Source organism: Ruditapes philippinarum, unplaced genomic scaffold (assembly GCF_026571515.1).
Source record: "Ruditapes philippinarum isolate M1 unplaced genomic scaffold, ASM2657151v2 ctg3478_1_1_1_1, whole genome shotgun sequence".
Taxonomy (NCBI): Eukaryota; Metazoa; Mollusca; class Bivalvia; order Venerida; family Veneridae; genus Ruditapes; species Ruditapes philippinarum.
Window position 1 is genome coordinate 179,154 of NW_026864814.1, and position 27,897 is coordinate 207,050.

The following is a 27,897-nucleotide window of genomic DNA, read 5'->3' on the forward strand; positions in this document are numbered from 1 at the left end:
TGGGTCCTGATCAGAATGCGCGGATGCGCAGGCTGGTCTGGATCCATGCTGGTCGCAGACCCATTATGTTTGTTTTGTCATGATACGGCTCAATTGTATTTTCATACTGAAATCCTTTGAAATACTTCAAATGGACTGCTCCAAATTCATACCTGGACAGATTTATCACACACAATTAACAGGTAAAATATTTGTATTATTAGATGATGATTTCGTTACCTGATACTTCATTTTGTGTGTCATTTGCTCATATGTCATCTTCATTACAATGCTATACCTTATAGATGAAGTTGTAATGTGTTATTGAAAAAAAATCACAAAAAAAAAAACACACAAAAACATCGTTATCTAAAAGATTTTTTCTTACATATCTTACACTATATAATTTTATCATACCATTATTGAGTCTAAGTAATTTGTTACGATATGATGTTAATCAACAAAAGCCTTGCATCAACAAAACACATGTCTTCCGTAGCCGAATGGTTTAGGTCGCTGACTACATGTCATTTGCTCCACTTATTGCTATATGGGTTTCTAAAATGTCATGGGAGAAAGTCGTGAAGTCTTTCAAAGTTTTGTAGCAAACTAGGAAAAGGACAGTGATTTAACCAAATAACACGTTTTACAAATGCCTGAAAAAAATGCACCTTCGGTAACCAAACTTTTAGTTCTAATACTTTCTATCACGACTTTTCATTTACTAAAAATGATTTATTAACAAAAAGGGAAAACAAATACTTGTTTGATGTTAAGAAAAGTAGTTTTGAATTAAACACTATTTTCATTTTTACAACACCCTACACATATCGTCACTTGAGTTATAGTGAGAGCAGTGGTGAAAGAAGTAACCGGTGCGAGAGGAGTTTCCGAGGAAAATGAGGCATTCATTCAATTAAGCTGACAAGTAAGTCGCCGATTTTTTTCACACCTTTTTCAGATAATGATAACTCATAATGCAAACTTGGCAAATGCTCCATTCTAAATAGTTTTGTGTAAAAGATATGTACGTTATCTCAATACAAAATTGGCATCATACTCAGTGGTTCAGAGAGACATGTTTACAACAGCCTCGCCTATTAAACTAAATGATTGATGAGTCCAGCACCTTGCATTGTAACAGTCCTTACAAAGATCTAAACATTGGTCTGGTCTGGACATCAATGCAAGACTTGCTACCGAGATTGCCTGTATAGAAGTAATAAAGCTTTAATTGATACTGAACACTGATCAAGTCCAGAGAGGTGGTTGCGGATTTACTGTTGTAAGAATACTAACATTATCCAATGGAAAACCAATTGAGCCGCGTCACGACAAAACCAACATAGTGCGTTTGCGACCAGCATGGATCCAGACCAGCCTGCGCCTCCGCGCACTCTGATCAGGATCCATGCTGTTCGCTTACCAACTCTATTACAAGTAGAGAAACTGATAGCGAACAGCATGGATCCTGATCAGACTGCGCGGAGGCGCAGGCTGGTCTCGATCCATGCTGGTCGCAAACGCACTATGTTGGTTTTGTAGTGACGTGGCTCAATTATTGTCTTACATTGCTTATACGAGGGATGACACAGAATTACCCAGAATTAAGCCACAAGTTCAATATTGTTTGTAATAAATCCATATAACAAACAATATATTAATGCGTTATATAAGCTCTTTGCAGGGATTACACATATCAAAACAATTAAACACATTGTGGCCACCACATGCATATCTAAGCAAACATAGTAATGCGGATACCGCACAGTCCGAACATAAGCGGTGACGAAAACATTGTCAAGGTATTGGCCGCTGTATAAACAATCTGGACATTACTGATATGTTTCAAATAATACCAAACTTTTTCAATATATATTTTGATATATTTCTATTCACTTGTTTGACAATGCATTTATATTTTGTATATCTATTTGCTTATTCGCCTCTCCTCAGTCAGCTTCGACTCTACAATATCTTTTAACCCATTTAAAGCAATCTGAAAAAGCAACAAAAACAAATAAACATCAACATGTAATTTTGTAATAAAACATCAGGTTTGAACGACGCTTTAGACGTTCATATTGTCTATATATACAAAGCTACTACTGCAAATTGATCAATTTTGAACAAAAATGCAAATTGAATAATTTTGAACAAATAAAGTTTTTTTTCATCATTATAAATTCGATATCATTTATTTGAAAATTAAACAGTAGCATATAAACTACGGTTTGCAAATAATCACTTGCCACAACGAGTGTGTAAATCATCTATGTAATGAATTTTAATGCGTTCTATTTCATCTAAACATTCAGTAAATCACGGAGAAAAAACACATACGATATTATACCTTTTTTCTAGCACCTATTCTTGGAAATTCCTCGAAGATAAAGTAATGATCAGGTAACAGACTTGCTATAAGCTAGGATAAAAAATAAAACATAATTATAAACTTACTTATTTAAATTGCCAATGAATGAATAAAATGGAGAAAAACAAACGTCGTGACCTGAAATATTACGACATTTTTATGCAGTTATGTATAGCACCCAGAATGTTATCTATCGTTATCCAATCATATATATAACACTATAGTGTGTTATTCATTTAAATTGTCCACAATAGGCTTACACGTTTTTTAATTTCTAGTTATAAAAACAAGACAAAGCCAGTATTTAAATAGTCTATTTCTTCAATATTTCAGGTGGGATACATTATACACACTCTAAATCTCAGTGTTTTGATTCCAAACAAATTGCCAATGAATGAATAAAATGGAGAAAAACAAACGTCGTGACCTGAAATATTACGACATTTTTATGCAGTTATGTATAGCACCCAGAATGTTATCTATCGTTATCCAATCATATATATAACACTATAGTGTGTTATTCATTTAAATTGTCCACAATAGGCTTACACGTTTTTTTAATTTCTAGTTATAAAAACAAGACAAAGCCAGTATTTAAATAGTCTATTTCTTAAATATTTCAGGTGGGATACATTATAGACAAAACATTATGAACCTATAAACAAGTACATGCAATCTTGTGTTATTTAAGACAAATAGTGGGAGTGTCCTTCCCCCAACAACATTTCTACACTCCGCTTGTTTAGAAGGGACTATAAGTTCTAGTTCTAGCTCTACATCATACTGCTTTAAAATCGTTTACGATCACTCTAAGCATGTATGCATTGTTAAAATTTTTAAGAGACAGCTATGAGATACAAGGGAATCCGGGAACCATTCCCTAGCTCTTATTGAATAGACCCCTTGCTTCTTTGACATGCCCAGTGTATAGCACTAATACATGCGGGGGTTACATGGATTTCTTACCAGTACACCTCTAGTTAATTGGGAAACACCGAAAGTGTTTCTGAAAAATCCCAAGGTTATAACCCGGGATCGAACCCGGGACCTCAGGAGTGATAATCAGTGGTCTAACCAACTGAGCTATCGCGCCACCACAAATGGCGATATATATGATAAAAGGCTCTGCATAAAGAAAATAATGTTACTGACAACTTTGACTTATACGAGTATTAATATTTTTTTTTTTTTTTTGTTTTTTTTTTTTTTTTTTATTTCCCCCGTCATGGGTATGTGGGGGTCGAGGGCATCCCCCTCCATACCTTACAAAGATTTTATTTATCATATTATATATACACATGTATCAAATATTTGTTGATTTAGTAACAATTATTGATTATTGTCATTGAGTATTAATCACAACTTCACATTTCCACAATAATATATACAAATGTACATACACAAAATAATATACAAACAAAATCACAAGGGAAATAAAAGAAGAGAAAAAAGGAAAGGTAGCTCATAGATTGAACAGAGAAAACATTATGTTGTTGTTTCTTATACTCAAACTTTTAACAAAAAGCAATGGCTGTATATTAATAAATTATAAATTTACATTACTCTAAAAAGAATTAAATGATTTTTTGAACAATTGTCCAATTCATTATGTTATCTTTTGTATTTGTTGCACATGCATCAATAATTGAAGAGGCTAATTTAAAACTTCTAATTAATCCATCTATATTTGGTAAAATATTTTTTCTCCTACATAAATAAACATATTTCTTTATCTCTAGACATAGGATATTGTACTTTGACTGGCTCTTTTTTGTATAACCTAATATAAAAGTTTGACAATCAATTAAATGATTAAGCTAGACTTACTTGTAAGGTGAAGGTTAATCATGATTTCATCCACATAAAACTCACTAAGGGCTCACAGAGAAGACGCAGCTATCAGCAGCCAGTGGTCATATTTTAGAGTAAGTAATGCCGAATAATATCGCAAAAATATCAGTTTAAACGGGGAGGTAGCGGATTGGGTGTGTGAGCCCTTAGTGAGTTATATGTGGATGAAATCATGATTAACCTTCACCTTACAAGTAAGTCTAGCTTAATCATTTAATTTCATCCTACATATAAACTCACTAATGGGCCCCACAGAGATTTTAGAGTCCTTTTTGCGATATTTTGGAAAGGACATTACGTGCCATCCAACGCCATAGTAAATATTTATCTTTCATGTTATTATGAAGAACAACGATTTAATTTCAAGACATAAAGGTCTTTTTGTATTCTGCAATTCGGTAAAAACACATGTTTTTCATATTTTTACAGAATATAAATGCCATGCACAACTATATAGAAAGTAATTAAATATAGCTATAATTATTATTATCACTACAGTTTTTTTTTTTGTCCCCTTATTATACACTCTAATTAGCAATATCTATGATAGCCTGCATAGATTTTCCATTGGTATTTGATACTGGTTTATCATAATATTTAGCGAATGTCTTAGCATTGCTCCATCCCGCTGATTCAATTATCGTCTGTCACGGGACTCCACGCATGTGTGCGATTGAAGACGCAGCAGCGCGCGTGCTATGTGGTTTGAATGATTTATGCACCCCAGCTCTGTGCATAATTAGCTTAATCCAGCGACAAATTGTTTGTTTTGAAACGGCCCCATGAGGCTTGACCGTTGATATCAGTAATTTTATTGGTATTTTCTGAGGGTCTTTCGTTCTCTGTAAATACTCACTAATGACGCTGACAATACACAAGCGTTTATCTGATTTAAAACTGTCAAACAAAAAGGGTGTCTGATGCCGACCAGGTTTCGATGTTTTTTTATAAATGTGGAGTGTTTATTATCAATCTTTCGTCTGAAATATTAATGTCTTCCAAACAAATGAGATGGAGTGTTAGACACCGCTGAGCTGACAACAATAAAAACAACATGCTTAATTTTCCAGCCAAAAATAATAATGTATCATTTTCTGTTTTGATAAAAAATCTAAAACTGTTCGCACATCCCATATCTCTTTATATCTTCGGAAGTGCCGGCCTTGTGTTAAATACACCTTTCATGAACCGTGATATCAGGTTATTATTGCTGAGATCTACGTTTGAAGTTATCTTAACAAACCCACAAATTGCTGATCTGGCAATACCAATCGCACTGTAGGTTATCCCTTTTGAATATAGGTGAGACAAAAAATGCTATCACTGTTGCTACAAGGGGTTTAAAGGGATCGTGTTTCCCTTCACAGAAATGAAACCATTGTTTAAGATATGTTTGATACTGTTTCCTGGTTGTTCTCCGCCACGAAATTAATGATAATCTGCTGAGCTTCATTTGAAATCCCTCTATCTTCAAGCGCTTTCCTGATAAGGGAAAAAGCGCCAGCCTCATCTTTGTTAATGGGTGTTTCTTTCCCGGTCGATGGCCACAACGTAAGGATGTCCTGAGGGTGCTGAAGTAGAATGCATGGTGCAACAATAAGTTGTATTAATGTCGGCCACCATGTCTGTTGCAGGCCATATTGGTGCTACTAAACACAGTAGTTCTGTTTGATCTATTTCTACTTTTGCAGGACCCTGCCTATTACACTGAAAGGTGGAAAACAATAATAACAATTATCATGCCATGAGAATGAAAAAGCGTCTATAGCAAAAGCATTTGGGTCAGGTTGTCTTGAAACATACGTCGGAAAACTTGTTATTTAAGCGAGATGCAAATAAATCTATATTTAAGGACGGGAAAGACCGACAAATTGCTGTGAACATCTCAGGTGATATACTCCATTCTAAATCTTCATTTCCAGTACGACTCAGTTTGTCTGCCGTGCGTTCAATGACCCCGATACATGATGTGCTGACAACAAAATGTTTCTTTGAATACACCAATTGCCAGATATCGCGCGCAATTTTAGTCAATGAATCTATTCTTCCCCCGTAATTATTTATGTATGATACACTCGTAGTGTTATCCATATAAATTTTTATATAGATATTTCTGTTGTGTTTTAAAAAGCGACAATAGCCCAACTTGACACGCTTTTAATTCTAACACATTGATATGTTGATTTTGTTCTTCCGCCGACCAAAAAACCATTTGTTCGTCTATTTTCTGTTTTATCATACGCGCCCCACATATGTCCCGAAGAATCAGTAAACATAATGTTATTCGGGTCAGGCGATGTAATACTTTTGAAACATGAATGTATATGAGTGATCCACCATCGCAAATTTTCCAAAATATCTGGCGTGAGTTGTAAAAAAAACTATTAAAATTACCCTTATGTTTTTCAGTTCCCTTTCCTTATGTCGTTCTAAAGTACCAGTTTATGCTACCCGAGCATGCCATTCCCCCGGTTACGATGCCCCCTCAACCCAGGGGTTTTCCCACTAATTCTTTTTGAAATTTTTTTGAATGTTATTCGCCGGGCATGTTTTATGTCTAAATGCAAACCTTCGATTGATATTTCATTCACCATTTGTGTCCTTTGTTTAATCTTATTGTTCGAGTGTTTTAAGGCCAGCATCAATCCCAAATACAATCTTTTCGACGTACCAGGACAGATTCTTACCCATTGAAATTTGTCAATCCTAACTTGTTAAATATATTCATGTTTGCTGTATTTTCGAGCACGGCGGAGTATGACTGAACCTTTGCAAAATGGCGTCGTCGATGTAACTGGACCTTATGACCCGGCGCTCTTAAATGAGAAAAAACTGGCTTCATCAGTTTAGTGAATATCATTAGGGCTTTTTTGCAAATCCCATCACAAGCGCTGTAAATTGATATTTTACACCTTCGAAAAAAGAACGAAAATACCGTCTGTCCCGTTCGTATATAGGTATAGTGTAAAAAGCATCAGAAATGTCGACCTTGCCGAAATAATAATTTTTCCTCATTGCTGTGGTCACTGACCCCAAAGTTTCCATTTTAAAATGTATTTTGCTGACGTAGTTGCTATTGAAATATTTAAATTCAAAATAATTCTAATCCGTCCGTCTGATTTTGGTCTTGTGAATATATTCGAAATGTATTCTCCGTCCAAGTTTTCGTCTGCAAGTTCTATTATTCCTTGATTTAAAAACCGTGTAATTTCAAACTGTATTGCTTGTTTTTCGTTTTCTTTAAAATTAAATGGTTTTGAATTTTATACTGAAAAGGAGTTGCTGACAGCTGTACCCGATAACCGTCTACAGTTTCTAGTATCCATTTATCTTTGGTTATTTTTCTCCACTCATTCAACGCCATTCTGGTCTTCCCCGCCGAAAATTCTGTGAAGTATTTATAATGGTAGAGGAATATTTCATATTATGATTACTTACTTCGGATATTAATTTTTCTGTGCTCTTGATTGGAAAGTATTCTTTTTCTGCTGTTTTGTTCTGTAATTGTGATTTTGACGTCGTCGCTGTAGATTGAAATTCATGTTTGCCCTGTGAATTGAGCGCATGTTTCCGTTTGTGCTGAGGTACCAGGGTCGCCATGCCCTGGCGTTTCCCTAAAAAGAACGCCTGGAAGTACATGTAAGTTGCTGCTTATTGTCCCTTAACTTTTTAAGTTCTTCATCTACTTTATCGCCAAACAGATGAGTGGCAGATTGGTTTTGCTGAACAAATTGGCCTATAAAGCGGGAGAAGTTCTTTCTTTATCCTGTCACGTCTCATCTGAGAAGTAGTGACAAAAGCATTGGTTAACAGTTTGAAAGTATCCCCAATCAACTCTTTCATTTTTTTGGTCGTCCATCTGTCTTTAACTCATCCATGGTCTTCAATACCGGTACCAAAGCAGACGAAAAAAATTTCTGTGTCCTCTGCAACAGAAAAATCCTGTGCTTTAACTTGAGATGGCAACTGTCGCCACAACTGCTCATTCACCAAAGGTACTTGTAGAAATTCTACATTGTTAGGCCTCTTGTGTGTGTCCAAAAGTTCCTTTATTTTTTCTTCTTTGGGTTGTACCTGCAAAGCTTTATTGCTCAAAGTGGCTAGTTTGTCACTTATCGCCGCTCCTGTTTCTGAGGCATCCTCGAAGAAATCCACCATGCAGAATTCATCATCATCATCATCATCATCATCATTTCCGTCGGTGACCCCAGATTCGGTGAAAAAAATCTCCCACGCTTTCGTGATCTGAGCCTGAATCATCCCTCGTGCAAAAACGTTTCGAAGTTGATGTTTCTTCGCAGGTAACTGCAGTTCTTTTCAAAGAATTTACGTCAGACCTCATTTAAGTCAGAGTCTCCGTTAAACCTTTTATTGCATTTTGGATGTCTTCTAACTGACTAGAAGATCCTGCAGGTGTCCCGAATTTTTCAAATATATTGGGAATATTGGACTGGTTGTTTCCGACCTCTTGATCGTCGGCCATGATCCTGAAAAATGTTTTTTAAACATTTCTAGCAGCAGTCCATTTAAGCAATAAAATGAAGAAGAAACATATATAAACGATTAGAATTTAATCGCAGTCAGGCGTAAATAACGCCGTCAAATAGATATCTACATAAATCATTAATTCGTCCCTCTGTGATATGCAAGACGCCTGATTTTTTTTTTATTATTATTATTATTATTATTATTTATTATTATTATGTATGTATGTCATGTTGCATGAACACGCCCTATTGCAAACAAAATATAATAATTTGTCTGTAATGTTCAGACCATTTTAGCTTTTCCATGGTGTTTGGATAAGCATAATTACGAACAAATGTATCTTTTGTCTGTGGTGTTCAGACAGTTTTAGCTTTTCCATGGTGTTTGGATAAGCATAATTACGAACAAATGTATCTTTTGTCTGTGGTGTTCAGACAGTTTTAGCTTTTCCATGGTGTTTTGGATAAGCATGATTTCATTACGAACAAATGAGTCTTTTGTCTGTGGTGTTCAGACAGTTTTTAGCTTTTCCATGGTGTTTGGATAAGCATGATTTCATTACGAACAAATGAGTCTTTTGTCTGTGGTGTTCAGACAATTTTTGCTTTTCCATGGTGTTTGGATAAGCATGATTACGAAACACTGTATCTTGTTTTGCCTGTGGTGTTCAGACATTTTTTTTTTTTTTTTTCGTATTTGGCAGCAGTGTTCAGATAAAATTGGCTAATAAATATTGTTGTTATAAAATGTATAACTACAAAATGTATATTTTGTCTGTGGTGTTCAGACATCAAACATATACGAGGTTTGTTTGTTTTTTTTTTTTTGACAAAAAATTAAACGATTTTAAGTATAAACTTAAAATAAATATATACAAATAAATTAAACATACCTCTTATCACACTTTTCTTAACTGCTTAATTAATATCCACAAATGAAACACTTGTTAGTCCTAAATAATTACACTATAATAATTTAAACTTGTGAAAAATACGACAGGCTTTACTTTAATTAAGAACAATTATACGTCTTGACCGTAGCTGCTAATGCCTCGTTATGACCACTGGCTGCTGATAGCTGCGTCTTCTCTGTGGGGCCCATTAGTGAGTTTATATGTAGGATGAAATATCAAATAAAGCATCATGATTCCTAACAATTTTAATAATTTCTGTAATCAATATTTTGACAAATGAGCATTCCCAAAATAGGTGTAACAATGTTTCATGTTCTGATTTACAAAAAGTACACATACTTGTAACAGATAAATTCATTTTCAAAAGAAGATAATTAGTAGCTAATATTCTATGTGTTAGTCTTGTCTGAAACCATTGCAAGTAAGAATCATTGGTAATGTCAAAAACCCAACTATTTTTATTCCAGTCAGATTGACTTAATTGAAAGCAAGTGTTCCATTTAGTCTGACAAGTTGGAATATCATCATTTTTTATGTATATATTGTACATGTCTGATGTACCTTTAACACAAAGTAGTATAGGCTTTAAATAACAACATATAATGGGAGAATAGGAAGCAATTTCATAATTTTCACATAACTTTAAACTTAATACACTTCTGTATTTCTTGACAGCACTTGTAATTAATTCATAGTAAATGAAGTTTACTTTAATGCCTAATCTTGCTTCCAATTCATTCCTTTCAAGGAAAATACCATTCACATTCATAATATCTTTGATAAACCTTTATCATACCATGTTTTTTTTATAAAAAAAGGTTTTCTATCCATCAAAATATATTGGTTATAGAACAGAGGCATTTCTAACAACATTTCCATAGAAAAAATCGGTGTTTTTTCTACAAATTCTACATAAGCACCTAAAACATCTTTCCAAAATGAATTTTTCAAAATATTAAATATATATGCTGTATATAACTTTCCACAATTAAATAGCTTCTTAATATCTAAAAAGTTTTTCTAAAATAGTGTAAACATTTATCACATTCAGATGATACAATTCTTCTTAACCATGAAAGTTTTTAAACTTTTCATGTAAGCACATACATCAATCATTTTTTAGACCACCATTTACATATTCTTTCACCAATACAGAAGATTTAATCTTTGGTGTACCTTGCCACACAAAAATCATAAAACATATTACTTATTTCCTTTAACATCTGAGATTTGGATTTGGAAGTGATATAAACAAGTTAGTTAATAAAGGAAGTAACAGTGACTTTACAACAGTTATTCTACCAATAGGTGTTAAAGCCCTTCTTTTCCAACACTGGGATATATTTTTTGATATTTTCAATTTTTTCAGTATAATTCAAAGTTATCATTTTTTCTAAATCAACGTGAAAGTTGATACCAAGTAATCTAAATGATGTACTACCCCAAATTAATTTCCACCTAGTTTTTATTGATCTAGTGCTATATTTTAAAGAGCCAATCCATAATAACATGTGTTTTTTCAAAGTTAACTCTTAATCCAGAAATAATAGAAAATTCATGTAAAATATCAAGCGTACAATTTAAAGACTGATCAGATCCATCTAACAATAAAGAGGTATCATCAGCATACTGTGAAATCTTATACTCTGTTCCGTTGATATGTATACCTTTTATATTTTTATTAGTTCTTATTTTGATGGCTAATATTTCGGCACATAAGATAAAAATATAAGGACTGATTGGGTCTCCTTGACGGCAACCACGCCCTATTTTAAAAAAGTTAGACACAAATCCATTCATTTTAACTGAAGTTTCAGTATTTGTATAAAAAAGAGATATTCATTTTCTTAACATTGGGCCAAGATAAACAAATTCAAAAGTCTTATTTATAAAATAAAAGAAAGTGTATCAAATGCTTTTTCAAAGTCAATCATTACTAATAGTCCTGGCATTCTTTTTTCTTCTAAATAATTCATTATATCGTAGACTAATCGTATATTCTCTCCGATAAATCTTCCTTTTAGAAATCCTGTTTGGTCTGTATCTATCAAACAATTTAAAACTGACTTAAGTCTTTTGGCTAATGTGCCTGAGGCTAGTTTTAAAGTATAATTCAATAAAGTTATTGGTCGCCAGTTTTTTAAATATTGTTTTGGTTTGTTTTCTTTCGGGATACAGGTAATTATACCTTGCCTTTGGGTAAGTGATAATTCACCTTTAATAAAAGAATAATTAATACTTCTGACAACAAACGAGTATTAATATCTTATATATGATTATAATAAATATAAAGATACTAGCAGATTTAATATATAAATATAAAAAACATATATTTTTGATTCATAAATTCATGTGAAAATTATCGAAATGTATCGAATTGTATCGTGAATGTTCAATGTATATTTATAATCTTTTAATGTTTTTCACTGTTAGACAAATTCCATTCATTTATTAACTAAATTTCCATATTTTTGTTATGTAAAACATTTTGTTAATTCAGTTTAATGTTTCGATTTTTCGATTCTTGATTGTATTTGTACTGTAATTATTACAATTTGGGCGGAATAAAGGTACAATATTGATTAAAATTTGTTTAATCAAGACGTTTACTTTAGAAACTATTTGAAAAAAAAAAACCCAAAAAAACCTAAACACTATTGATGAGTATAAAATGACACTGGAAATACATTATATTGTATTACATAAAATTAAACAGCAATAATTTAAATGATTTTATTTTAAGTTAATTGTTCCATGCCACATACCTTTTCTTTGAGCGAATCTTTTAATTCAGTTTCTGTAACAGTGCAGTTTGGTTTTGGTCTACAATAAAGAATATATACGATCAGATCTGGAAATTTAAAGCTGAGTGTATATATTTAATTGAACTGTAACGCTTTGATACAGTTTACGCAGGAAAAATGTTGGGGAAGCTTTTTGTACGGACTGGCCGCCCTTGTTTGTGCAAGTCCGTAGATATTTCGTGTGGAAATTAGATTATTATGCCTTAAATCGAGCCATTAACATATGTACTGATAATGGATTGTGTTATTGTGTCTGGTTATTTTGGTACAATAAAGCTGTTTCAAAAAGAAGGTAATTCCAATTATAAGGACAATTACAAAAGCATTTCCATTTAACCACAGGCACGACATTGAGAGATAACATTTGAATAAACTTTAGGCTTTGCCACAAATGGAAGCCCGTAAGTCCACCATTGCTCAGACAAGTATAAGCTACATATAGATATAATTTTTTAAACGTGCTTTGTTTATGATTTATTATTGCACGTATAAATATCTTATTTAATTGGTAAAGGGATGCACTACATAAATTTATTGTTCATTTGATAAAATATAGCAATACGGTAAGACACATTTCGAGTAATTGTAAGTAGTAATAAGTGCAAATATTCAATACATACTCTACACAAAGGCAAATATCGTCTCCCTTTTCATCGCTTTGTATTCCTATTACCTACAAATACAATTCACTCTTGACATATAGCTGTGTTTAAAGGGGAAAAAATAACTCATTTTTCTTTAATAAATGAACAGTATTGCGTATTTTTATTATTTCGTATTATAGAGCGTTTAAACGCAGGTGAGTCTTAGGATCCGTTGCACTGTTCATACTCACACTCATAATTATTTTATCAGGACCTCTGTTATTGCTTCTCGAGCATTTATCATTTTATCAGGGATATATCTTTCACACTGTTAACGTTTCTGTCAGTGACCCAACTTTTACTTTGTTATTGTTTTCATAGTTTATAATACAGCCTTTTACCAGTAAAATATCTACCACACTGTTTTTGTTTCTTTAACAGCTATATATCAATGATTCATCTTTCACGCTTTTATTTTGCCTCATTTATTTATTATTTTATCAGTGGCCCATCTTTGACTCTGTTATCGTTTCTCATAGTTTCTCATACAGCTTTTTGACCCATCTTTCACTCCGTTATGATTTATCAGTGACCTGTAACCTTTTTATTTTTATCAGTCGCATATCATTACGTCAATGTCTCCGTGATCGAGGGGTTGGAGTCGATGACTTCTAATCCAGCTACCTCTCTGGCGTGGGTTCGATCACCGGGAGATGCTTTGGTAGTTTAGCACGGAGGAAGGTAGTCTAGTACTAGTTTAACTCTCCAGGATCGATGGTTAGGAAACTACCCGCCTATATGACTGAAATAATGTTGGTAAAAGGGGTAAAATGAAACAAACAAAAAGTCAATGCCATCACTTTGGTATAACTGAATTAATCAACAAGCGAAACCTCAGGTACACACCTTAACATGCTAATCAACAATCCTGTAAATTTTAATGACTCTTGCTCAAGCGCTTTAGAGTTACATGTGGCGGACGGACGCACGGACGGACGGACGGACGGATGCATGAGAGACTTGGGCAAATCTTAATGCCCCCTATAGTCGGGACACAAAATAGCTTACTTTTGCATTTTGTACTTTTTTGTTCGTCTCTATGACACTCAGTATCTGTACCGGATACACGACATCTGAGAAATGTTTGTAGCGCACACAATCTGCCTTTCTACCAATATAGGTCACGTGACCAGTCTCATCCATTGTACAAATATCTCTGAATAAATAGAGCACATACGTTAAATACATCTGTCATAATTTCGTAAACATTCGGCAAATTTCATGACATTCAATACATAACTCTATGTACATAGAATACTCATAACAAATGAATTTTTATATGAGACAGGTTGCAAAAATAACATATAATGCATTTGCTTTGCAACACAAATATCAACGGAATACACCTCCGATAGAGTTTGCTAAGGTATCCATTACAAATCGTAAGAGATACAGAATTCATGGTAAATAAGGTAAAACATTCTGACAAACATAAAATGAGTTTAAAATGCAATTTTATTTTATGGGTTGTTTGTAAATATGAACATGGTGTTATGGCAAGGAATATGTTACATTGAAATGTAGGAAATTATTGAGAAATATTAGATCTAATTAATCACTTTTTTACTTTTGTTTCAATATATATTGCGTATTTATTTGTGTAGAAGCCTTTCTTCTGCCAGTCTTGCAAAGTAATTGACTCATGTTTATTGCTTAAGAAATATCTGTTCAAAATGTGTACCTCTCTTGGATCACTTCAGATATGTCCATAAGTTGAAAGAATCTAGTTTGAAGTACTGCATTCAGATGTTGATTCTAAAGTTGTTCCCTTCAACAATCTCACATCTACCTTTATTTTACTAAAATAGTACTATGTGGCAGCAGATCAGAACAAAATAGTCATGAAGATTTATAAACCTTACATGAATAAAGTGATGGTCCAACAGTTAAAAAAATAATAGAAGTACCCGTAATGATACCACCCGTTTTTGGTGATGTCTTTAGCACGGGCTGTTAACTCCTCATCATGAAGATATTGTTTAAATACCGTCCATCCTCTTACACAAAGCTCACCTTGCTCCCCTATAGGTACCACTACATTATTACTATCTACAAGCTTAATCTGCAATAAAAAACAAAACATATAATTCAAAAATATATCTTACCAAAACGAACGGCAAAAGAACATTGTACAAATCATTTAAATTATCCACCTGGCAAGTGAGTAGTAAAAAGAAAAGACGTGGTAAATTACATATGATATTGTTTTATAGTTCACACGAGAAAAGCTCACAAACACTCTTCAGAATTTTCAAAACCTCACGAATTTCGACATAGTAACGTTTACAATGATGTTGTAATTCAGATTCAAATGCATACATGTAAAGTCACATTATGCGTTAGAAATCCATATTTGATCCGCGTCACGACAAAACCAACATAATGGGTTTGCGACCAGCATGGATCCAGACCAGCCTGCGCATCCGCGCAGTCTGATCAGGGTCCATGCTGTTCGCTATCAATTTCTCTACTTGTTATAGGGTTGGTAAGCGAACAGCATGGATCCTGATCAGACTGGGCGGACGCGCAGGCTGGTCTGGATCCATGCTGGTCGCAAACACACTATGTTGGTTTTGTCATGGCGCGGCTCATTTATTAAATTCTTTAGAAATGTCAAATATGTGTTGAATAATATTTTAATAACGGGTTTAGAGCATTTTAGTTATGTAACAGCGTAAGAAAGTAGCACTGAAAGTACAATAATGTGTAGCGAAAGTAGCAACATGTAAACAAAGTAGTATTATGACTTCTATACAAAATACTAATTCACTACCATTCACTATAATTATATCATTTGCCGACAAGCAAAAGAAGCTAAGATTGTTATCGTTATATAAGGCAAATGAGTATTTTCGGAAACTGTGACATGATACCAAACAATTAAGGTTTTTGTGAAATAAAAATGATGGCATTTTTGAGGCATAATGGGCCTTTAAATGGTAAACATATTTATATATTTTACGTTTACCTCAGTATGGGGATATCCGTAACCAACGGTGTTTATACGTTGTTCTAAACTAGAGTGCACGGGTGATGTACTTAATCCTGAAAACGCCTCTGTTGACCCAAATAAAGTCTGGAAATGATACAGAAAAGTATGTACCCAAAACCCTTTTTACCATCATCTATCTATAATGAATTTTGAAAGTATTAGGAATTGGGATAAATGACATCTAAATCATCCGAATGACATTGGTGGTTTGAAGTTTAATATTTTAATATATGATATTGCCTGATTCTAGTAAAACTAGATTGGCAGGAACACTAGTCTTACCAGTAAAAATAGATAATGTCTAAACTGGAAAAAAAAAATCACTGCCCCCTCCCCTATAAATAAATAAATGAAAAATAAATAACACAATAACAACAAAAGGTTTTACCACTGAGTCTTTGAAAAACTGTAAAAGCTTCTTTTTAGTGTCAGACCTTGTAACTTGTCCTAAAAGATTTCCTGCAATATGTACTGATAGATAAAGTTCTGACACTTAATGCAAATATGTTTTTAATTTTTAACTATTCCCTTAATTAATTACTTATATTTTCCAGTCGCCAGTGTTACAAAGAAAAGGCCCAAAATCTCAGGCTGATTAAAGTTATGATACAAACTCAGCAGAGTAAAGATTTGAAATCTCACACGAACACTGCAAACATTATTGTGTATATTACTAGAACACGTTACTGATTTATTGAACTTATTTTTACATCTGGTAGAATTTACTACGGAAGCTAACAAAAGCAAGAGATTCTCAACAGAGGCTTTTTGTACCTTCATTATCGTACTGTGCCTAGTTATAGACTTTATTACAGACTCGAATTCTAGTATGACATAGATTTAGGATTTTTTACCTCCTCTTAATGAAGAAAGGTCGTAGTTGCTTCTTTTTGGAGAATTCATTGCATGGATGAGCTCAAATGGCAGCCCATTATACCAAGTTATTCTGAAAGTATGTTGAATAATGTGATGTATAAAATGTTAAATAATTCACGGTAAAGACCCTCAATGTTACAACCTTTTTATTGTATTAATACTTTTATAGATATAGTTAAATATTTCATGTATGTCGATTAGAATAATTTCTTTTCTCATCAGTTTGATGTCAGACAAATTTATGTATATATTTTTAAGACTGTCAGTTATTCATATCAGATATCAAACAGAACTCAATAAACCTTTGAGGCTTGATTTCTAAGGAAGAAATATTTTGTACAATTACAACAAGGAAAATTTTATGTGAACATTGTTCTACTTATATTTTTATCAAATTGATATATTTTGTAGTATATTGGTACAGAACATATTACAATACGTTAACCTATCTTTTAGGTGTGTCTTACTTTTCTTTGTCAATAAATGCCATAAACACTTCCACTGCGTCAACGGTAGGTGTCATCGATGTTGGTCCCATTACACATACAGCTCTATGATAAACGGTGCAAGTCACCTGTAGAGTACATCCGGCGTCATCTATTGTTGGGTTCAGGACACCAATCACACTCTTAAATATAATGAAGATATATTGTTATTCTATGATAAACAATTCGTATGTCACCAAGTTTTTTTTCGATTTTTCTAGTACATTTTATTGTTTTTAATACTACCTAAGTCGGTGATAAGGACGTGAGATAACCCTCATAAATATTCTGTCCCATGAAGTTGTTGGACCTCGTCTTTTTAATTGTATTCATGTTTAAAGTGTAAAATACGCTTTAAGATGTGGAAACGTTTTATCTCATTAGTTAATGGGGTATTAACTCACTATTTTTTAATGTTTAACTATTTGCAACAGAGGAATGTATATTATAAACTAACATATACTTTATAAGTATGAAAATAGTTCTTTATAATTATCATATTAATATCATATTATAATGCATTAATATCATATTATAATGCATCTGTATATAGTAAATGAACCATTTAATTGTCGCTCAAATTGTAATATTATTAAATGGGTTTTCTACACCAACATACGATTACTCTTGTATGATATTAAAGTCATCATTTGATATATGGTTTTTAAATTGTAATGAAACAATTAGTTAAAACAGTTTTAAAATGGTTTAACATCTTGTTAAAAACAAACATATGTTTTATATCTGCAAAGAATGATAAATATGTCCGGAATGTGCATTATGGGATAAATTGCATTGTTTCCCTTACATTCTGTATCATTGATAAGGGACGTTTGATATTTTTATACGTATATAATTATATGTAACGTGCAACAGTATTCTTTTTATGTTTATCTTATTTTTAATGGTGTTCCATTAAAGGCCAATATGCCTCAGAAATGCTATCAATTTCATTTCTCAAAAACTGTTTATTTTTGGTATTTTGTTACAGTTTCCAAAAGCATACTCAATTACAAAAATGAACTATCTTCTTGATCTTTTGTTCTGTTGGCAATTGGTATAGCCATAGTGAATTGTATGGAAGTCAAAATACTACTTTGCTTACATTTTGCTACCTTTACGACACATAACTGCATATGCCGCGCCACTTTTTCGGTCCAATTTTAAAACATGCGCTTAATCTATTATCTTAACATTATTAAACACATGTTTGACATTTCTAAAGAATTTAAAAGATATGGAATTTCTGAGTGCCTTTAAGATCAATGATAAAAAACAACCAGATATCGTTATAGTTGATTAAGAAAGTATATATCCCAAACAGTGATTTTATCGCTCAATAACATCACTGTTTGGAGTTCGGATGCGACGAAATATATCACGAGGGCGTAGCCCGAGCGATATATAATGATGCGCATCCGAACGACAAACAGTGATATTATCAAGCGATAAAATCACCGATTTGGATATATTATTTCGATTATAACACGACATCAACAAATAAAAACACTTACAGGAGCGGTGCTAGTATAAGCACGGCGTGAAAATTTGGCAGCATTGACCAATGTATGATGGGAAACACATGCTGTTTTGCTTTTTCCAGAAGTTGTCCCCTAGACATACAGGGAAGAAAATGAAAGAAAAAGGTTAATATTCAATTCGATTAAATTTCATATTAGTTTTATAGAAATCACCGAGCAATATAAATGTACTCTTCTGTTTACCTTTCATATTATCAATGACTTTGTTAATGAAATGAGGTAGTTTTACAAGAAGACGTATTTTCGAATACCCTGTTTGTTAATTTGATCTATATGTGATACAGAAAACCTTTTTTCGGAAACGAATGATATGCGTATTTTCCCGCTTTTTTGTTTAAATAAACAACGTTATTCGGAACATTATATAGATTTATAGTGAGATACTAATCGTTCGTGAAAACGGGTGATTATTTGAATATTAATTCATTTGAAATAACCAGAACATTTATTTGAAATAACCAGAACATTTATTTGGAAAAAACACCTTACAAGCTCGAATTGGTCAGTAACGTGTGAAATAGTTTTCTGAAATACGTGTACACATGACTAAACATTACTTACGCTTGAGTCAAAAAGTACTGCTATATCATCTATAGAAACCTGTTTACTTCTTGCCAGAAATTCATCTTTATTGATGGTATCCCCATGTTGAAGAAAACTTTTGTAATCTGTGAAGTTACTAAATAATGAAATGGAAATTTGTTGCATTTTACTGTGTCTTACTCGATTTTTTAAACATCGCAAAATAGGATCATTTCGCTACACTTTCGAACTTTTCTGAATATCTCTAATCGTTAAATATGTTTTTGTGTGCGTACAGAAGTTATCATAGAAATAAATAAATTAAAAGAAAAAAAAAAACAACAACAACAAAAATAATTTACTGGAACACTAAAGTTTTCGCATCTTATCTCGTATTTGAGGTAAAAATAAAAAAATGTGAAATAAAATAGGCATTTTCATTGTTATTACAGTAACTTAAAGACAAAATTATTAGTGTACAATTATAGCAGATCAATGTCCATTACCTGTTTTGTATCGATGTATTTACTAATATTACAGGAACTGGTACTCTTCTACTTCAAAGAAATACAAATAAAATGTACATGAATGTATGAAATATTTCATATTTCGTTAAACACTCAAATCTTTTAGATATTTAAAAAAAATCATTTCATTGTTTGTCAGAAGATTTGAAATTAAAAGAGATAAACAATTCGAATTATCGGTGCATCTAAACAATGACGAAAGTAATTATACTGTTATTTTTACAATGTAAATATATGTGTAGGTCATATAAGTCTAATGTGATAATTTAATGACCATTTGTACGGATTGAAAGGTTTGTTCATATTCTATTATGAGTATCTTACAAGTATATATCAACGCAAGATTGAAGCATTTGAAATAAATGGACAACGTAACTTCTTCACCAGACCGTAAAATTGTGAATATGAAACACTAAGCATTCTACCAGTTTGACAGAGATTCCTTGGAATGTGTTTGGCATAACTACTCATATACATGTATTTTTTTTATTAAATAAAGATATGGGGATTGATATTACAAACTCTAAATTATACATGAAGAAATAAATCAACCTACTATACCCCTGAACTTTATGATTTTGTTGATACTCATCTATTACTGGAATAGTTGCGGATGGATGATCTCTTCCAACAAATATCAATGCAGGATTATGCTACATAATGATACAGAATACAAATGTCATAATGTATGATAAGTATTATCAGACTAAGTTGAATATGATGACAAAACAGTTAAATTTACTTTTAACATAATATAATCTAAACCTATTCTTTTTACAGAACACTTAAATCAACATTCATTAACATTCATACTATGAACGCGGCATCAAATTATCAGACAATGCCTATTATTTTTCCTTAGTTGGGTTTTAGGTCACGCCGTCATTATAAAGGTTATATGCGTTGTACTGGTTTGTGCACCACGGAACAATGTTTCGGGTACGAGCTGAGAAGAACCACTTAAGTAAGAACCCCTGTTCGAATTTGAGACCAACAAAAGGCAAGGAGCAGGTGATTGGAAGTCAGCGGTTATAACCAATTGAAGACGGAGGACTCCACAGAATGACAAATAAATTGTAAAATTAAAATTGATACATTACCTTGCAATATGTAGCCGTATCCATTTCTATTGGCTCACTTAATTGTGGCTAAAAGACAAAATTCAATTAACCAATATAGTTATGTCATAGTGCTTTATCATATATTACAGGTTTCCCATGGTAAACCTTTGTTTAGTACAATACCACTGTGCTCAATTTTAGCAATGCTCTTTCAAATCAGCTTAATTCAGTTTTAACATTTTCGCGGAAGTTCTAAAGATATAAGGCAGTAGATTGCGTAAACAAAAATGATAAGTATATTGTAAAGATGTAAAAATATAAAAATATAGCAAGCTAGATAATGCTATACTTTGTAAAGTGTCACGGAAATGTACTACATCGCTTAAAACAGACTTCGAGATACCGACAAAACTGGCAAGGCAAATACAAAGAGAACTGTGAAACAAATAAATTGTATAGTTATGATAGTGTATTAAGTGTCCAGCATGTTACTAGGACAAAAATACCCTTCAATACATATATCATTAATATGATTTAAAACTGATATTCTATTACAATTTGGTGCTCAACATTATACTTACAAAGTGAAAACTGAGGCCAATTTGTGTAATACCATAATACAACACAAAGTATTCAATATCCGTTACACCAACCAAAAATACTATATCTCCTCGCTGTAGTCCTGATGCGACTAATGCTTTTGACACCTCATCTGCCTAAATATACGTACATGTCAGACACATATGAGCCGCGTCACGACAAACCAACATAATGGGTTTGCGACCAGCATATTTTACTGTTCGCTATCAGTTTCTTTACTTGTTATAGGGTCTGTAAGCGAACAGCATGGATCCTGATCAGACTGCGTGGATGCGCAGGCTGGTCTGGATCCATGCTGGTCGCAAACCCATTATGTTGGTTTTGTCGTGACGCAGCTCATATATGTCAGAATATTTTAAGTTGATCATAGATTAATCATGTAAATTTATACGTAAGGTGTTTTCAATTTTCAATTCCCTTGACTCGGTGGAGAAATAGCAGAATCATCTTGATAAAATTACATACATATATACTATTTTTTGTAAAATAAAGTGTACAGTAATTGTTAATTGGAAATTCTTTACATTTTGTTGAGCAAAATATCAGCAAATATTGACTACATTTTTATTGAAATCTGATAATTAAGAGCCGTGTCACGACAAAACCAACATAGTGCGTTTGCGACCAGCATGGATCCAGACCAGTCTGCGCAGATCTGCGCAGTCTGATCAGGATCCATGCTGTTCGCTATCAGTTTTTCTACTTGTAATAGGGTTGGTAAGCGAACAGCATGGATTCTGATCAGACTGCGCGGATGCGCAGGCTGGTCTGGATCCTTGCTGGTCGCAAACCCATTATGTTGGTTTTGTCATGACACGGCTCATTTTGAATTTTGTTTACGTGTAGATAGCGAAAGAATGTTGAGTAAAAGATGCAGAACTGAGATTCTTATTAACGTTTTTCTTTTATTCAGTACCTTTTGCAGCTATTTCCTCAACGGGTAAACGCAAATGTTTTAGACACGTAACGTCATATGGAGTAAGCTCCAATGGCGTTGATGTATTTAAATATTCAGGTATCATGTAAAAGTAAATACGTTAAGACAAACATCACAAGTTACTAATTTTGTTTCATCCGTCTGCTATTTACATGCAAAATAAATTCTAAAGTATGTAAATTTCATTCAAATGTATATGATCGTGTAGTGAATACATTTCTATATTTTCTGTTACAAAATTGCCAATATATTGCTTTATTTCTACAACAGTTCTCTGTAACAAAACAATACTTTCCTTTTGCATCTCGGTCCATGTATCAATTGAAGCTATTTCAACCAAAATTGAGAATTTTCTAGTTTTCTAACCCTACAAAACCGACAGTTATCACAAGAACTAAGAATACAGCTTAAACATTAAATGAATGTCTTAAATGGTGCTATTGACATAGGTCTGCCACTGATACCTCTTTTTTTTCTCTTTTTTTTTGGGAAATCTTACTTAGAATATAAATATTTTTAATATAATATCTACCCTAAGTTTTAAATCTGAAATAGTAATTTGCTCCTGATATTCATGCGTGCGAAACACCACGTGATCTGGGTTTTGTTTTGCTGCGTCCTCAAGTACGTCACCAATAGTGTTACCAGACAAAGGTTCCGTGCACGTTCCATGGTAATAACTGTTTTTCAGTGGGACCGATGAAGGTAGGCAATCCCTGCAAATATCAAAGTCAAAAGAAAACATTTAATTTCTCTTAGTTTTTTCCAATGCCATTAACCAACCTGTCATATATTTTCAATACAAACTTTCGAATTTATAGAGGTAAACCTGAGCTATTAATATTAGTTTTACCAAAAATGGTTTTCCTGTACAATAGGGTAATGTAATAGTGTAATGTATAGATGTGTCGGACACAATTTACAAACAATTATGCCATTAACAAACACTTAGATTTACAATTAAGTATAACATCGATAAATGAATGAGTCTTATCGTTACCGAAATATTTTTTATAGTTATAGTTACGATAAAAATCATTTAATTTTTCTAACATAGTTTGTACAGATGTTGTGTAAGTTTTTTAATGACATGAAAACCAACAGCAGGCGTCAGCTGTGTATAAAGTAAAATTGAGCCGCGTCACGACAAAACCAACATAGTGGCTTTGCGACCAGCATGGATCCAGACCAGCCTGCGCATCCGAGCAGTCTGATCAGGATCCATGATGTTCGCTATCAGTTTCTCTACTTGTTATAGGGTTTGTAAGCGAACAGCATGGATCCTGATCAGACTGCGCGGATGCGCAGGCTGGTCTGGATCCATGCTGGTCACAAACCCATTATGTTGGTTTTGTCGTGACGCGGCCCAAATGATAAAGCAATATAAAGAAAATATAACCACATATTTAATTTCCTTAAAGTGTTCACTTATAAATCTTTTACATATCATTCAGTGATAGGCATACATGAAAATATGGAAACAAAGTGATCCCTAGGAAGCATTAACCACAACACAATTACATGAAAATTGCAGACTCGGTGTGATTAAGTCTGTGCATGAGGGACAATGAATAAGTGCAGCATCCCTCACGCCCCTAGCACCGGCTTGAGCGGTACTCAATTCTCAACACTTAATGGTGCTGGCATCAATGGTCACACAGGACCAGGACAATATAACAACATTGAAGTGAAGTACGGGGCAACTGTCACACAGAACTTGACACCTGCTGTTTCTGGAAACAAAGTGATCCCTTTGAAGCTTTAATCACAACAAAATTAGATGAAAATTGCAGATTCGGTTTGATTGAGCCTGTACAAGAGGGTGATGAGTAAGTTCAACATCCCTGACGCCCCTAGCATCGGCTTAAGCCGTACTCAGTTCTAAAGACTTAATAGTGCTGGCATCAATGATCCCGAAGGACCATAAAAGTCATACATCTTCTATTTAACACTTTGTTTCTGAACATTCATAAAGCAGTTTATAATTTCTGATAAAACAAAGATACATTTCTGTCACCAAAGTATTGCAGTAACTTCAGAAAATTGTTGCAAAGGATATCTCAATATCTTAAGTTTAAGAATTGATTTGTACGGAAGCTTATTAGGGCCTCCACTTATCTAAAAGTTTCACGTCATGTCAACTTGTTTGCAAAAACATACGGAAGCTTATCAGGGCCTTCACGTATCTAAACGTTCTTGCTTTTTCTCGTTTTGACCATTTAACCAAAAACGTTCCATGAAGACGTTATGATTAATACGTTATACGTTAAACATTCCATGAAGATGTTATGATTAATACGTAATACGTACAATTTTTAATCATTGCCAAAAAAACTTTTGTTGAATTACGTGAGCTATTTGTCAATGTGAGTAGCGTCTTTGCGTCTTACTAAATATTTCAGCAAAGTCGTGATATCAAGAAGTTTCGACAGAATTTTTGCCGAAGAGACAAAAGCTTCAAGCATATCGAGAAAATTTGTAATGCCTAAAAGCTTCTCATCTTTGTCTGTAAATTTTATTGAGACATGCAAAAACATCTTATCAATGCGAATAAAAATAAGTCGACTTAGCGCAAAACATCTCATCAACTATTGGTCCTGATAAGCTTCCGTATTTATATGTTTATCAAAAAGACAAATGTATCATGATTATAGTATCTAATAACATACTGATAATATTTTATCGAACAAAAGATAAACAGTAATAAACAGATTCAATGTCACGTTAAAGTGTGCCGAAAGAATTCAAACATAAAATATTCTATAAAAGCAAAAGTTCATTACATCCATCGACTAAGTTTTTTTGGATTGCAAAATGAGTTAGATCTCGCAAAACATATTCACTTTAATTCTATTATGCATAAAATATAAAGTTTATCAAGTAAATCGACGACTTAAAAAAGGAAATTTAGTTAAACATACAAATTGATGAATCAAGTTCTCGTAGCCTTTTTATTAACTTCTTTTTCTTTAACCCTGTATAATTTATCATTATAAGCGACAAAAGAGTGAGCAATAAAACAAATCGTTGACTCGGTAGTATCACTAATTTCAATCGTTATGATTTTAAATGGTAGCATTTCCTAGTAAGACATAACCTGTTATATAAAGTGTTCAATTAACTACATAATTTACTGTATATAAACATACATAAACACTTAGAATTACTTAATAAATTCTCAGAAATTCGAAAGATAACACAATAAATGTTTATCGTGTTAATTCCAATATTACGAGTATCACACGTTAATTCCAATATTACGAGTATCACACGTTAATTCCAATATTACGAGTATCACACGTTAATTCCAATATTACGAGTATCACACGTTAAATCCAATATTACGAGTATCACACGTTAAGTCCAATATTACGGGTATCACATACATTTTTTAACTTAAGGACTGATTTAAAGTTGCACCTAAATACATGTACCATGTAATAAAGATAAAATTTTGAATTTAGTATCAAAATTTAAACTTGATTTCTTTCTCAACATTGGTTTAGACCAAAAAAAAATCTTTTCAATTAGTATATATCAGACTTATCTTTACCTGCTTCTACATATCTTCTTGGCATATCAAAATGTTTATTGTTCACTATTCCAGACATGTTATCAACATACATTTACGTACATGTCAGATTTACTAAGATTGATGGAAAACTTATTGCATACACACAAGCAATAATTATTGACTAAAATAAGATTTTCAGTAAGTAGTGACTGACTTTTAATTTCTAGTCATATATGCATATAAAATATTTTTCGCCATTTCAGCCAAGTCATAAATATACATGTCAGTTTGATCAAGATGGTGGAGCAACTTATTGAATTCTAATCATTCACTGACTTTGTTTATATTTTAGTAGGTAATTTTTTAATATCGGACTGATTTTGACCTGCTAGATAACCTATTCACATGCATATAATTACCATCCAGCCATGGCATTACAACTGAAACATACTTTTAATAAGATGTAAGGTCAAAGCATTAATCTCGGAAGAACCCAACATGTAAACTGATGTTTACCAGGAATTCTGAGTTGAATATTACCACAACTTTTATTTTCGCATAAACCACATGTTCATATATATCAACTAAGAGTCTTATTTCACCAGTCAACCGTCATTGTTATAATATAGAAAAAAAAAACAAATAAAAAACACAATATACTACCTACATATACCCTTTTTATTTATAGTTTATGATAGTTTTGGGTTTTTTTAAAATTAAAAAAAATGGAAAGTTGTAATAAGTACAGTGAGCAAGAAAACAAATTTGTGCACTCTAAGTTTCTTAAAACGTCGTGGCCTTCCTTTAAAGGAAAATAATAACTTAACATGTATAAATAGTCCCATAAAGCAAAACTTGTATCTAATATTAGATATTATTAAACATACATCATGCAAAAAATGTAAGGCTTTATATGTAACAAAGAACATTGTTTTATTGCCAATAAAGTTTCATATGTGCAGCTGAGGCTTGCCTTTATTTTACGATGTATGGATATGTGTTATTAGATATATGCTTTTTGAATGTTGAATTTATTTGGTGTTTTCACTGAAAAACTCATGATTTATAAGAAAGAAGCGTTTGAGTTTTTTTTTTAAGTAAAACTACATTTTTGCTTTCTATTCATTTGTTGGAATGATACTTTCTTACAGCCAGGATAACAGTATATCCCTCGTTATGTTACTTTAAATTTGTATCCACAACGGCAACAACAACGAAACAAAAATAAAATAAAAAAAATAAAACAAAAACAACAAAATTATGACAACACTGTAAATTAAAAAAAAAAAACTAATGAATCATTAACCCGAGATTACGATCAATTTAGTTAGATATTATTTTTATAAGGTAACTTGACTCAAGTAACCGCGGAATGACACCAAGAACCAATATTGTAAAAAAAAAAAGAAAAAAAAAAGAAGAAAGCAACAGCAACAAACAAATAAAATACTTCAAACTGTATATAACAACATGGTTTTATTTCAAATTAATTTATTTGTAAATATTATTCATGCTACTATTATATTACATAAGTGGTACATAAAGAAATACGTAAATGTCATATGACATTGAGATCAAAATGAGGATGGCTAGAGGAAAAGGCGTTTACCTCATATGAAGATCTTGCTTCTGCATTATTTATATCCCTTTATTTCATTCATGCAATATAAATGAAGAATAGAACGAATATTGTCTGTTTTAAAGGTCGTTCAAATAAGCTTGTCACTGTCTTATTTGTACGAGCTGGACTATTAATGAATAGTATATTTACAATGTGATATGCTTGATA

At 32.6% G+C, this 27,897-nt stretch overlaps 1 protein-coding gene across 1 annotated transcript; it reads right to left on the minus strand.

Annotated features, from left to right (window-relative positions):
• Nucleotides 1–1,859: 1,859 nt before the first annotated feature.
• LOC132726917 (medium-chain acyl-CoA ligase ACSF2, mitochondrial-like) lies at nt 1,860–27,856 on the minus strand. Its single transcript, XM_060712328.1, has 18 exons — nt 27,718–27,856; nt 23,127–23,310; nt 21,639–21,773; nt 21,097–21,144; nt 20,558–20,649; nt 19,976–20,023; nt 19,509–19,626; nt 18,921–19,019; nt 17,389–17,549; nt 16,900–16,991; nt 16,434–16,504; nt 16,022–16,129; nt 14,961–15,115; nt 14,062–14,209; nt 13,030–13,082; nt 12,371–12,428; nt 2,333–2,404; nt 1,860–1,978 (listed from the first exon to the last, which is right to left on the minus strand). The coding sequence occupies exons 1-18, from the start codon at nt 27,741–27,743 to the stop codon at nt 1,910–1,912; spliced, it is 1,737 nt and encodes a 578-aa protein (XP_060568311.1). The 5' UTR covers nt 27,744–27,856; the 3' UTR covers nt 1,860–1,909.
• Between the last annotated feature and the right edge of the window lie 41 nt (nt 27,857–27,897).